Genomic DNA, 14,266 nt, shown 5'->3' with positions numbered 1-14,266 from the left:
AAAAAGTCCAGTAAGTCAATTCTGAACACAGCTGAAGTGATGTTTAACTAAGACTCCATTATACCAAGAACTAAGGCAACAAGACTCCAAACTGGAATACCTTCATCACAGATTAGAAGATAGCATAGCATAAACTTCAGTGCCAGCAAGCAATTATCTTTTTTTGTAGTTCATAAGTTAAACAAGTCTCCAATGAAATTCCATTAATTAACTTTGTTTGAACAAAGCACAGTTATGACTCAGTACCTGTATAACAGCTAGAATACCCACTTCATTAGCACAGTACACAACTTACATTGTGGGGAAACAAAATACAGTAACTTTTAAATATTAAAAGATAAAAGATGAAATTCAAGATACTTATTTAGGTGAGAAAATCTGAACCTGAAAAACTTGGTGCATGGCTTTAATTTGCTTCCTACACCAGTTGATAAGGGGTCCATTGCTGTTACAAACATTAATTACTTGTTCTCAGTTAAAATTTCTCCAGATTCTTAATCTACTTATTCTAGAATATTCCCCGGTTTGCTACCAGTAGCATTCACTGCAAAAACACCCTTATTAAAAAGTTAAAGAAGAATAAAATTAAAAAAATAATAATTTTATAAATTATTTTAAATAAAATAAATAATAATAAAAATAGTAAATATTAAATCTAAAAAAAATAAAAAATGAAAAAATGAAAATAATAAAAATTAATATTTCATAAATTATTTCAAATAAAATAAGTAACAATAAAAAGAATGAAGATCAAATGTGATAAATAAAAAATTTCAATTAAAAAATAATAAAAGAAAAACAAATAATAATTATAAAAATATAGACCAAAATTAATATAAAAAATAAATTTCAAGAGATAAAATTAAAAAATAAATATTCAAAACAAAATATATATAGCAATCAAAAGTTTGAGGATCAAATTTGATATAATCAACAAATAATATGATATTTTTAAATTTTTCACAAATTTCAAAAAGTGTTTTTCTTCTAAAATAAAAGAAAAACACTTTTCTAGAAATCAAATTAATTTTTTTTTAATTAAAAAGTATTTTTCATTGACTAACTTTTATAATAATAAATAAACATAAAAAAATTTTAAAACTAATTTTCTCAAAAAAAAAAAAAAAAACAGTTTCTGAAAAATAAGCATAGCCTTAATTAAAAAACCCACAAAAAAAATTTATGAAAGGGACCAAATGCTGTAGAATGTAACGTCAACGCAGACTGCACTCCACATGGCTGATGGACGAGCTGACAGGCACAGCCTCACGATCACACACTCTCTCTTGCTGAACGAACTCACAAGAAGTATGCCTGCCTGTCTGGTGAAGTGAGTCACCTGTAGGTATTTTAATCAAACGGTTCAATAGAGACAAACGCTAAACGCGCCGGTCATAGTCGACCTGTTTCAAAAATTCAAATTATATGGCGAGATTTAATTTATTTGGAGTTTGTTGAAAGCGGGGAGGTGGTTATTTTAAAAATATATTTAAATAATATATTTTTTAAAAAATAATATTAATATATTAAAATAATCTAAACATATAAAAAAATTAATTGAAAATAAAAAAATTTAATTTTTTTTAAATATTTTTAAAACTAAAAGATAAAACCAAACGTTTTTTTTTTTTTTTTTTTTTTTTTTTTAAATCCCCTCCATTAGCTACCCATCAAAAAATAGACCGCAACCCTCGAATTCACCCTCTCCCTCCCACAAAAATTACACCCAAAACCACCCCTAATCAATCCGCCAGCGATTGCCCCCAAAGCTTGAGCTCCCTCGATGAACGTGTTCCAAATTTTCTCATCCGAATTTCAAAATCCCTCCAAAACCTTCATCCATTTAATCGCTATATAAATCACCCGATCTTCACTTCACTGATCGCTATTGAAAGAACAAAAAATGAAAGCCTCCCTAAAATTTCGTGAAGAGCAAAACCCTCTTTTTAGAGCCAAAGTGCCACTAAGCATCGTAGGTTTACCATTCCAATCAGGGATTATAGCCGGTGAATCCAAAGAACTTTCTTTAAATCTCTCTACTTTCTTTGAATCAGGCCCCTCCTTCAAATTCTCTTACCGTCCTAATGACACCTGGAACCCCTTCTCTCTCGTTATCAAAACCGGAACCGGCCCTTTCGGTTCTCCGGTCTCAAGCTCCATGATTATGAGTGCTGAATTCAATTTGTTGGGTAAAGGTAATAATAATAATAATTTGAACCCTAGCTTCATGCTTCACTTCAAGCCTCAATTTGGGGACTTTTCTATTAAGAAGTCGCAGTCGTCCAGTCATGTCAGTCACGTTACTAGGTCGATTCAGAACGGTGGCGTTTCGTCTGATGATGATGGATCAGTTGAGGTCGTCGAGCCTGTGTCTCCGAATACGACTCCGGCTGTTGTTAATGGCATGTTTTATGGGAAGAGGATTGCGGTTTTGCCTCCTGTGACGGCGAGTGCGGTTGCGGGGGTTTTTTCTGGTCTCGAAGTGGCAGCAAGGACGAAGTTGCCCGTGAGGAGCAGGGCGGTGGTGAATTTCCGGTGGGGAGTTCGGGTCCCGGCTGAGATCAAGAGTGGTAGCGGTGAATCAACGGCTGGGATTAATTTCAGGAAGATACCGTTTCTGGTGATGAACAAGGTTGGGATTGAACACGTGGATGGCGGAGATGGGAGGAGTAAGAAAGAGGGGACCACTGGGAAGGTGGGGATGGACTTGGGGAATTCTGACGTGGCAGAGGCGTGTTTGGGTGTGAAAAGGCAACTAGAGGTACTTCAAAGCGAGAATGGGCATCTGAAGAAAGCTGTGGAGGGATTGAGGGAGGAAATTAGTGGAGGGAAATTGTTAATTGGGGAATTGAATTCTCGGAAACTTGAGAGAAATGGAATTAAAAGTGGGAGTAGCGGTTATAAAATTGAAAGGAGAAACAATGAGAAGAAATCAGTAGAAGGAGATATTAACGAGGAGTTGAAGAAGGCGTTGAAGGGAGCTACCAGTGGTGTTAGTGCTTGAATTTGTTGAAATTACTGGTGAAACTTTAATTTGGTTATGTTAAGATAAGTAATCGAAACTCATTTCGCTTTGGAATATTGGTTTCTTTTTTGTTTGGAGTGTTATTATTATATATCAATTTTGTAAGGTTTGTTTAGGGTTTTATGAACTACGTTGTTTTGTGGGGTTCGGTTATTTGTTTGGTTTAGTAATGCAAGATAAAGATGTAAATTGGTTAATATTAACGGGTTAGCATTGATTTGGATATGGAATTTGAAGTCGAGATTAAATTTTAAATGAATCTGAATTTCAAGTACAATAGCAAGGTCAAGCCTTACTTGTATATTCATGTGGGTGAAAAATGTTTCAATTGCAGATTTGCAATAGAATCCTAGCGATCAATCAATTCCTTGATCGGCACTTTCAACATTTTTGATTTAGAGAAATGATGAGTTGAACTATAACTGTATGTAATATGTATTGATGATAGAGACAATTACCTACTTTCCATTTCAAAACACTCAGGCTCTTGCTATGAATGATTGGCATTGTTTTCTTCCAAAATTGAAAAACATTTGAAACTTTGTTTTTGTAGATGCCCTTGATGGTGGTTTATGTGATGACTGTGGAATGTACTAGCCTAGTTTGGGGTTACCTAAGATGCATTTGTATTTTAATATTGCAATTCAGGGGAACGGGTTGTCCTGCGCAGTTCGGTTCTTGGCCCTGAATCATTGTGTTCTTAGATTGGTGATCATGTCATTAATGTTAGGCCTGTTATATAACCACACTCATTCAGTAATTTAACCAAAATGTTATATATCTTATGGCGTGGGTATATCATTTCATTATACATTGGGTGTACCCTGATTTCTCTTTCCCATTTGTTAAATCTCTGAACCGTCTCTAGGGAAGCTTTGATCTCAATTCTCAAATCTTTCTAGCTAAACATTGTAAATATCACCGGTGTTCCCTTGTAAACTCTTTCAGGATTTCTTTATACTTTTAATATGGATCTCTTTCTCTTCCTTTTTTTTAGATCTTCTAGAGTTTCTTGTGAAAATCCTAAATGACATGGCATTGTGTTGTTCTGTGATCCTCTGTGAAAAAATAAGCTTGCGGAAACTTCTTTTCTCCTAAAATTAACAATTCCTTTATCCTGCCGCCTAGGTGTCTGCCTTCTGCAGCTCATTAACATCAACAAGACCAACAGCTCCCACTCCTTAAAATCATCAGCCTTGCTTTCTATGATCCTTGAACCCCTACATTATCCCTCTTCATTCTCAACTTACACATTAAGTGTCTGTTCAAGGTTCTTGTTTCTTTTTATTCTTTTTTCCTTTCACGACAACAAAGATTGCAATTGAATTTTGCTTCATTTCAACCCCAGATGGCACAACTCTTCATGTAATAGTCTTTGAGCCATCTCAAGAAACCACCCAAATCAAAAGCAATGCAATAGTGCTGGTGCATCCATACTCAAAAATGGGAGGGAGCCGGACACTCGTGCATGGAATTGCCTCGAGGTTATCCATCAAAGGCTTCACTGCAATCACTTTTGACATGAGAAGTGTTGGGAGATCAACTGGTGCTTTCTTAATGGTTTTGCTGAAATTCAGATGTCGGTTGTTTGCACTCGGGTCTCTTAAAAGTTGCCAGCAAACAAGATTTTGATGGTAGGTTCTGCAGGTATGGTTTTGATCCAATAACTATTGAGTTTGAATTGGTTAAAACAAAAGGAAACATCTTTTTCGATGTTTTATTTGATGTTTCTATACATGCCTACGAGTGTTCATCACTGATGTTGATGAGCGCTTTGAGATATTTCTGGCATTTTTGAAATATATTAAGCTACCAAATTCATGGAGACAAGAATCATATGATAGGGTATTTTAGTCTGATTTAAACCTTCTCAAAAAGTGGTTGGGGACCTATTCTGTCAATTAGTCCTTCAACAAAAGTTCCTGAAACCTGCCCTGCACTTTACTGAACATATATTTACAATTTACAAACTTCAAATTGAGCGCTAAGGAATTTTCAATCTCCTATTTCCTTCCATTTTTTCGTTGGCTGAGATTTACACACACACACACTCACATGTAGGAGCTCCAATTGCGGGTTATGCAGGAATTATTGGTTATGTAAGCATGGATTGCCCTTTGGAGCAGATAAACTGCACCTATACTGTTTGGGAGGCACCATACAACTATTATATAGTCGCCCAAACCAAAACTCTTCGTCAAGGGCACTAGAGATGTGTTCACGAGCGTGGGACAATTGGAGAACAAGCAAAATCTGCTGTTGGCTGTGTTGAAAGCTCATCTCATTGAGAGAGTAAGCCTCTTTGAAATGGAAGGACCTGCTTGTGATGCTCAGATGGTGGATTTAATTCTGGGTTTTAGCCACTTTGAAATGGAAGGATACCTACTTGTGATGCTCAGATGGTGGGTTTAATTCTGGGTTTCCTTCACATTATTGAAGGGATCAACAGCTTGACTAGTCAAAACATTTGCATCACTAACTTGTAGAATCAGCAGAAACATAAATATGTCAGCCAGGTATTGAGGATTAAATTCAACAATTACAACAAAATTGCATAGAAAGATGATCCTGCGCTCAAGCATAAATGGAAGACATCAAGTTTAGATCCACTGCTTTTTGCCTTTACGTGGACATTGATCATCTTTCACTTTGCTTATGTTTTGATTTGCAAGATTGGCGCAGTTAGGTTTGATGCCAGAAGGAGAATTCAGGATATAAATGGATTAAGGAGAAGTGAAGAAACACAACCAAATAGGAAAAGCAGTCCCAGTATCATCACGAACAAATTTTCACACTTGGACACTTTCATGTCTTTCACAATATACAGTGGAAAAACATATCTTATTTATTTATTTCTAGTTAATGTATATATCAACCTTTTGATCTTTGTTAGGGTTTATGAAGTTTGTGTTTCTAGGCATCATTGTTTGTTTCAGTTAAGTGAAACGTTGGTGTAAATTGGATTATAGAATTGGAAGTTCAGTGCGCACAAGATCAAGCTATCTAGTGTCTGATTCAGTGAGTAATGTTCCTAGTGTGATAGAAACCAATCATGCAAGTGATCCATCGCTTATTAGGCACATTTAACATCTCAACTTGAAAGAGATTAACCTAGGCATAGCTTCATTGCCTGGCTAACAGTTGAAAATGGGGAGGGTTATTAATCCTCTGTGTTCTGGGTAATATGGAGTTTCATTTGGCCAAATCGCACCCACATAAGAGGATCACTTCTCCGTCTACACTGATCGGAATAGCTTGGTGCTCTTCATCTAGATGGAAAGAGATTAATAACAGGATTCATGGAAGATGTCATTGTGAAGAACAGTGTGTAGTGTGTTCAGTTAAGGCTGCACAGTGCAACGTTGCTGCAGAAAGAATGGTTAAATCAGAGTCTCATATACTTGGTCAATACTGGACCTTCTGTAGTTGGTGATCTAATTGTCGGAGCTCTGTTTGTTCTTTCTTTTGTTTGATCATGTAAGAAACAGCAACTGTGTAGGGAAGGCCAGCTCCTGCTTCTAGTTACCGTCGATAATGAAATCCTTGCATTCATGGAAAAAAACAGATAATATTCTCGGAGTTGTGTCACAACTCACAGGGCATTTTTGTGCATGCATTCCACGTGGACTGGTGAATTGCGACACCAACCTTCCATGAAATTATATGCGACCCCGGCTTGTGGATATCGATTGCACCGTTTCCCTGTTTGAGATGATTATAACGATGCCCGACAACAAGGCACCTGCAGATAATTTAACTCTGTTTTTAATTTTGGATTACACTGAGTTACTCTTTCCCACCTTACAAATCTCTTAACCCAATGAGTTTTGAGCTCAAACTGCTACAATAACGTTTCAATGCTTCATTTATAAAGAGTTATAAGAGCATAAATCCTTGGAAGTGGATGGACAGTTTGCCCCATTGCATTGCTGTCTGCAGGATTCATCAACCTTCAGCAGGTTTTTCAAGTGCCCAGCTAGGTTTGATGAGGAGGCTTAAGCTTTAAGTGGCGAACTCTGTGGCTCCTAGATGTGCTCGTGATTTAGGAAATCTCAATTCCAGACATGCACCTCTGTCTTGCTACGTGTTTTAAGATTGCCGATTAAACAATGCTCCTCCTCCACTACTGACAGATCTAACGATGGGGCCATACCGGGTAAGAGTGCATTTACTGTTGATGTAGCTGATGACAAAGGATATGGTTAGGGCAATAACAAAATCTGCTGCTGCAGGTGCTCACATTATTGCTGGGCAATGGATGCCTGTATATAAATTCATTTTTCTGAACTCCATATGCTGTTCATGATGCTCAAATTCTGACACACCACTGTTTCTGATGAGATGCTCTGTTTTTTGTACTGTTATTGAAAGCAGTTCAAGCCATGGGAAAGTCACTAAGTTTCTTCAGGAATCACCTGGTTTTTTCTACAATGCTTGTAAATATAAAGGTTGGATCGTTGTTCTTGATCTGAATTTCCTTCCTCTTCATGTCGGCTGCTTGGTTTATTACATGCCACAATTTGCACGAGCGAGGAAGCCAGCATTGGATGCTAGAGGTGAAAATCAATTTATTCCATGTTTTGTGCAGTGATAAATTCATGTCCTTGTCAGTTTGTCGCATATGACGGTGGAAAGCATCGTCTTGTTCTTTTACTTTCTTCCTATGCAAAATTATGCCAAGGGACCACATTCTACTGATTATAATAGGTGGCGTGGAAAAAACCATCACATTTATAGTATTTACATTATATGTCCTTAAGTTGATGAATATTATAAAATGATAGTGGGTTAATAAATTTAAAAAATAGGTACTATGAATTGGATGGGAGGTCAAGATTTTTAAAACTTAGTTAACTTGATTTAATTTGTATATCCTGTATTTTTTTTGTCTTTAGATTTAATAATTTATGAATTAAGTATTTATTTTTAATTTATTTAGAAACATTTTTGCTCTAATGTTTTTGTTAATGGGCTTCCTATTAGATTTTTTTAACATAACAAGAAAATAGTTAGTCTCTTTGCATGGGGGAGAAGGAAGGTAGCTATATACTTATTAGTGGTGCAGGATACTAAAATTAGATCAAATATTAAGGATATTGTGGTGCTTACAGTTCATGTTATAGGTCTGCCTCTAAATATAAACCCATAAAAATTAGAAATATAAACTCAATCCATGAATATAAGTAATATCCATAAAAAATTCAGTCTGACCCAATATATTCAACTCGTGTAGGTAAAAAAAAAAATATGAATGGATCGGGTTTATAATTTATAAAATATCAAAAGTTGGGTTGTATATAATTATGAGTTTGACCCAACTATATCCATAAATACCCATAAATTATAATTAGTAAAAACTAGTTTTCGTTTTTGCCCTTCGCAATGGACAATGTTTGTTGAAAAGTAAAAAGTGTTTGCCAATAAGTAGTAGCATTGTTCATAATGATGGTTTTGGAAAACACCAAAATTTTAATTGAGTTAATAGGTTTTGTATCCAATATTTTGATTTAAATAAAAAAAATTAAAGTGTAAATTAAAAAATTTATGCAAGCATCTAATTAAATAAATTGACAACCATCTCTGTGTGTGCGCACGCGAGCGCGTGTAATGTTAACAATAACTAAAAAAGAAATTGAAAAAAATTAAGAGATAGATGTAAAACAAGATTTCACGCAGAATGACACATTTACTCGATTATATTTATTGAATTTATTTATTAAAATTAATAAAAAAAAATAGTATAAATGTAAAAATCCACAAAATTGATTGAATAAAATAAAAGAAAAAAAATATTATTTTTTTTAAAATACTTTTATTTTTAAAAATGAAGTCCATTTGTATAAACATAAAACTATAATATCTTTAAAAATTAAATACAAACAAAACAAATTAAAAAAAAAAATCATTCAAAAAGGCCTACAAAACCCATGGTCTAATTCATGAGACTGAGATAAACTAATAATTTTTTTTTTTTAAAGATAACCACAAGATCAATCTTTTTTTTTTCCCCTAAAACAATTATGTAGAATAATAAAATTACAAAAGAAAATAAAAAAAATGATGTCGAACCGCATTAACTTTTTAAACTTGTGATCTTGATCATTAGATCAAAAAGCACCATTAATATAAAAATCGCGAAGCCCAATCCCTAATAAATCAAATACTAAAGGATGAAATCAGCAAAAAAATAATCAATTACACAAAGTAATCTAAAACAAAAAAATATATATAATTACAAGAACGAGAGTGAAAATCAAAATAAAAATTAAATTAGATGGCAACCAAAAATTTTCAATTGAAGGTTAAATTGAAAATAAAAATAACTTTAATAAAATAAAAAATAAATCAAAAAAATGAGGGTCAAATTCAAAAAAATAAAACAATATAAACTTTGATTGAAAGATAAAATTGAAATCCAATAAAAATAAAAAGAAGGCCATGAACACAAATTTGAAATCAAAAGAATAAGGACTAAATTGAAAAAAAAAAATATACATGACAAATTATAATTGAATGACTAAATTAAAAAAAAAAACAAGTTTTTTGTTTTTATATATATAAAGGCCTAGAATGAAAATAAAAAATTAAAAGAATAAGGACTAAAATTAAAATATAAAAAACAAAGAGAACAAACATGTACTTTTTCAGGTAGAAGAGAAAAAAAAAACTTGGACACTAGTGAAAAATTACCCATCATCTACCACCATGCACAACACTAGGAGAAAGAGGACACAATGATGCTTCCAACGACATGATAAAAATCATATTTTGCTACCAGGTTGCATCTCACATGCCACTAATATAGCGTGGATGCCACCCACTCGCGTGTAATAAGCACATGCCAACAATTGTTTTGAATAAAAAATCAATTTCCCAACATAAAAATACCAAAACATCTTCCATGAGTCAGGAAATTACAAAAAACATGTGTGAAAGGGGGAAAAAAAAAAACCTTACATGCCTTGGTTTTGATCTTTTTCTAAGGGTAAAGATGTCTTTTTAATGTATTTTTATGAATTGAAAAGACAAAAAACCCTTCGGTTAAAAGCTGTAAATTTTATTGATATTGGGAGTAAATAAATTATTTTATTGTTTAAAATTTTTGTAAGAGACAAATACTCTTTAAGAATCTTTTAATGATTAATGAGCCATTGAAAAATACCAAATTTCTCCTAACACCAAGACTTCATTTTCTCCACCAAACAAAACAATAATTTCACTATAACTAACCATAACAATATGTGTTTAGTGTTACAATGAAACTCTCATCATCCTATAAGGTTTTTATTAATTATATAAACAAGAAAAAAATATATAATTTATGTATTGAATTTTATAATATATCAAATCAAATGAATATTAAGTAGCATGAAACCATGAAATGTTACTCTCCCTTTGCCAAACCTTAACTTTTAAGAAATTACCAATTTTTTAGTGCTTTGAACTCTATTGTTTCTTAGAGTTTTCATGAACTTCTTATAAGTCATACATCATTTTTGTGTAAGCTCATGTTGACTGGACAAATAACAATTTGTAATATCCTTCATGCTCATTTTTTAACTTTTTTTTTTTTTTTTTTATAATAAAGTCCTAGTTTAAATATATCTTAACTATTAAACAACTACCAAATGAGTAAATAAACCCCAAAGATTAAGAATTAGTTTGAATCATAGTTATTAAACCCGGCCCGGGGGTTGACCCGGCCAAGGGGCCGGGTCTCGGGTTTCATGGGTCAACCCGGGTCAACTCGGGTCAACCCGGGAAAATTAAAAAAAATTAAAATTTTAATATTTCATATGAAAAAATCCATGTAAATATAGATTATACATATTATAAATAATGAAGTTTAAAATAATATTTTAAAAATTTTTTTATCTCACATTAAAAAGATATTATGTTAAGCTTTTAAGTTGAAGTATTTAAACTAAATTTTTTTTTTATCCCACATTGAAAAAACATAACTTTTTTCTTTAGGAACATAGAGTATATATACTAATGGGTTTCAAATCCCACATTGAAAAAACATAACTTTTTTCTTTAGAAACATAGAGTATATATACTAATGGGATTTGAAACATAACTTTTTTCTTTAGAAACATAGAGTATATATACTAATGAGATTTGAAACATAACTTTTTTCTTTAGAAACATAGAGTATATATACTAATGGGTTTCAAATCCCACATTGAAAAAACATAACTTTTTTCATGGGAACATAGAGTATATATATGAAAGGGCTTCAAATCCCACATTGAAAAGATACTATGTAATCCTTTTAAGTTGAAGTATTTAAACCAAAAGGTTTTTTTATCCCACATTGAAAAACATGATTTTTTCCTTGAGAATATAGAGTATATATACTAATAGGTTTCAAGTTGAAGTATTTAAACCAAAAGGTTTTTTATCCCACATTGAAAAAACATGATTTTTTTTCCTTGGGAACATAGAGTATATATACTAATGGGTTTCAAATCTCACATTGAAAAAACATAACTTTTTTCATGGGAACATAGAGTATATATATGAAAGGGTTTCAAATTCCACATTGAAAATATACTATGTAATCCTTTTAAGTTGAAGTATTTAAACCAAAAGGTTTTTTATTCCACATTGAAAAAACATGATTTTTTCCTTGGAAACATAGAGTATATATACTAATGGGTTTCAAATCTCACATTGAAAAAACATAACTTTTTTCATGGAAACATAGAGTATATATATGAAAGGGCTTCAAATCCCACATTGAAAAGATACTATATTATCCCTTTAAGTTGAAGTATTTAAACCAAAAGGTTTTTTTATCCCACATTAAAAAAACATGATTTTTTTTCTTGGGAACATAGAGTATATATATTAATGGGTTTTAAATCCCACATTGAAAAAATATAATTTTTTTCATGTGAACATAGAGTATATATATGAAAGGGCTTCAAACCCCACATTGAAAAGATATCATGTTATCATTTTAAGTTGAAATATTTAAACCAAAATTTGTTTTATCCCACATTAAAAAAAAAAAAAAAAACCGGGTCTCGTTCGGGTTTGCCCGGGTCACCCGAGTCCCAGGTTGACTAGCCGGGTCACCCAGGTTTGGCCAGGCTGTTGCCACAACCGGTCTTTTATTAAACCCGGACCAGTCCAGCCACCGGGTCGACCGGGTTCTGGGTTAACTCACCGGGCCGGGCCAGGTTTAATAACATTGGTTTGAATGTGATAGATGCGTCGCTTATGAAAGCAAGGTAAACATTTGCGTGCTAGAAAATCATGCAACATGCACAAATTTAAGGTGGAAATGTTCAACACTGTCTTTAAATAAAAGCTGCAAATTAAATGTAAAAACATGGATCAAATATAGAGATGCTTCACTGAGGCTCGATAAAAAAAATTTAAAATGTAAAAACCCAGAATGTTTAGACAGGAAACTCTTTGTTATTGTCATTAAAAATGATTTAGTAGGTCAATCTTAAAAGCTTTTAATCTAACTATTTACCTAGTTTGGGTTTTAAAATAAATAATATGGAAGTTGTATAGATATGACCAGATTAACTTGATGAGTTCAAAAACAATCCAAACAACCGATATAAAAAATAATTGGGCTTTGAAAAAGTTTCCAAATAACATATTTTTAAAAGAAATATTGAAACTGTGACATATAGATGATATTTAAAAAAAAAATATTAAGACAACAATTTACTGAATCGTTCCAGCTTCGTGATTTATCTGACCAAAGTTGTTATCTGGATCAATGACTTCACTTGGTTTAATAAATTTATTTTTTCCCAAACTAACTTCTACTTAATTTTATAATAAAAAACAAACTCTTGCAAAATTAAATACCAACCTCATGATGAAATATTTTTTTGAGACTGCAGTAGCCTCTTATAAAACAAACAAAAATCAATTATGAAAGCTAATTCTTAATTATGTCAAAAATGCCATTCAACTCATGAATTCAATTGTGTTTGATAACTTTATAATTTTTAAAGCTATTTTTTTATTTAACTATATAATAATAAAACTAAATACCTGCAAAACTATTCATATACCAATATATTTTTTTAAGATTATAATAACATCATAAAAAATCAAAATAAATTATAAAGTTTAATTTAAAATCTAAGATAAAATTAATAAATTAATAAAAAAACCAAAATAAAATAAAATAAAAATCAAAGTGAAAAAAAGGGAAGGGGGAGGTGCTTTAACGTGAATAATGTAGCATCATTAACAAGGGCAGATCTTTTAGCGTTTATAGGTAATGGGTAACGCCTTGCACTCTGCTGAGCTTATTAAATCGGTAAAACAGGATTTCACCGACATCCTTATGCAATCACTTGCCAATGGGCGTAATTATTCTACATTGAAAAATTAAAAAACATTCCATGTAAATATACATAGATTATAAAAAAATATATAAAATATAGAATAATTATCTCATATAAAAAAACAATTTATATGAATATATATTATATATAATTATCTTATATTAAAAAATTAATAAACAAAGTATACAACTGTAGGACAAAAAAAAGAAAGAAATGTGAGGCTTGAAGTGTAATATAATTATCTCATATTAAAAAATTAAGAACAATACATAAGGATATGAGCTATATAGTTATTTCTAATCAAAAAGTTAATAATGTAGGTTATAAAAAAAAAGATATATAAAGGTAAATATACATAAATTAATTTTGAATTTTTTGAATTTATTAAAAAATATATATAAAAATTAAGCACTAGTTTTTTACGATTTAAAACCTTAGTTTTAAAACCCAGCCCGTCTTGGCGGGTCAACTCAAGATCCGTGGTTGGAACCTGATGCAACCCGGTTGACCTAGTGACCCGATTGAATCAGTCAAAAATCCGGTTGTAGCTCGTCGATTTTTTTTTTTTTACTAAAAACGATGTTATTAATTTTTTTTTTTAAGGATTGCCTCGAGCGACATGGAGACCTGGTTAAAATCCGATGACCAGATTAAAATTCAATAACTTAATCAAAATCTAATAATCTCATCAAATCTCAAACTCGGGCTTTAACCAAGCTAGGTATCGATCCGGATCTGAAAGCTATGAATAAAACCAACTAAGATCCCAAGTCACCTGAGCTGGCAGAACGAGAAATCATTCGAGGAGTTGGGTGAAGGAAATCAAAACAGGTGCTTAGCAGCATAAGGTTACATTGTCAGAAACTGCATACTGTATGGAGGGTTATTTATGGCACGTAATTAATTATTGCAAACA

General features: G+C 32.2%; 1 protein-coding gene across 1 annotated transcript; it reads left to right on the top strand.

The window, feature by feature from the left end:
• The first annotated feature begins 1,663 nt into the window (after positions 1 to 1,663).
• LOC118043757 (uncharacterized) lies at positions 1,664 to 3,178 on the top strand. The gene has a single exon (XM_035051821.2). It carries the CDS (start codon positions 1,904 to 1,906, stop codon positions 3,002 to 3,004), a length of 1,101 nt encoding a protein of 366 aa, XP_034907712.1. The 5' UTR covers positions 1,664 to 1,903; the 3' UTR covers positions 3,005 to 3,178.
• Positions 3,179 to 14,266: the final 11,088 nt, after the last annotated feature.

This window comes from Populus alba, chromosome 6 (genome assembly GCF_005239225.2).
Source record: "Populus alba chromosome 6, ASM523922v2, whole genome shotgun sequence".
NCBI lineage: Eukaryota > Viridiplantae > Streptophyta > Magnoliopsida > Malpighiales > Salicaceae > Populus > Populus alba.
Note: the sequence above shows the minus strand (reverse complement) of the source record. Positions and strands in the feature narration are given on the sequence as shown.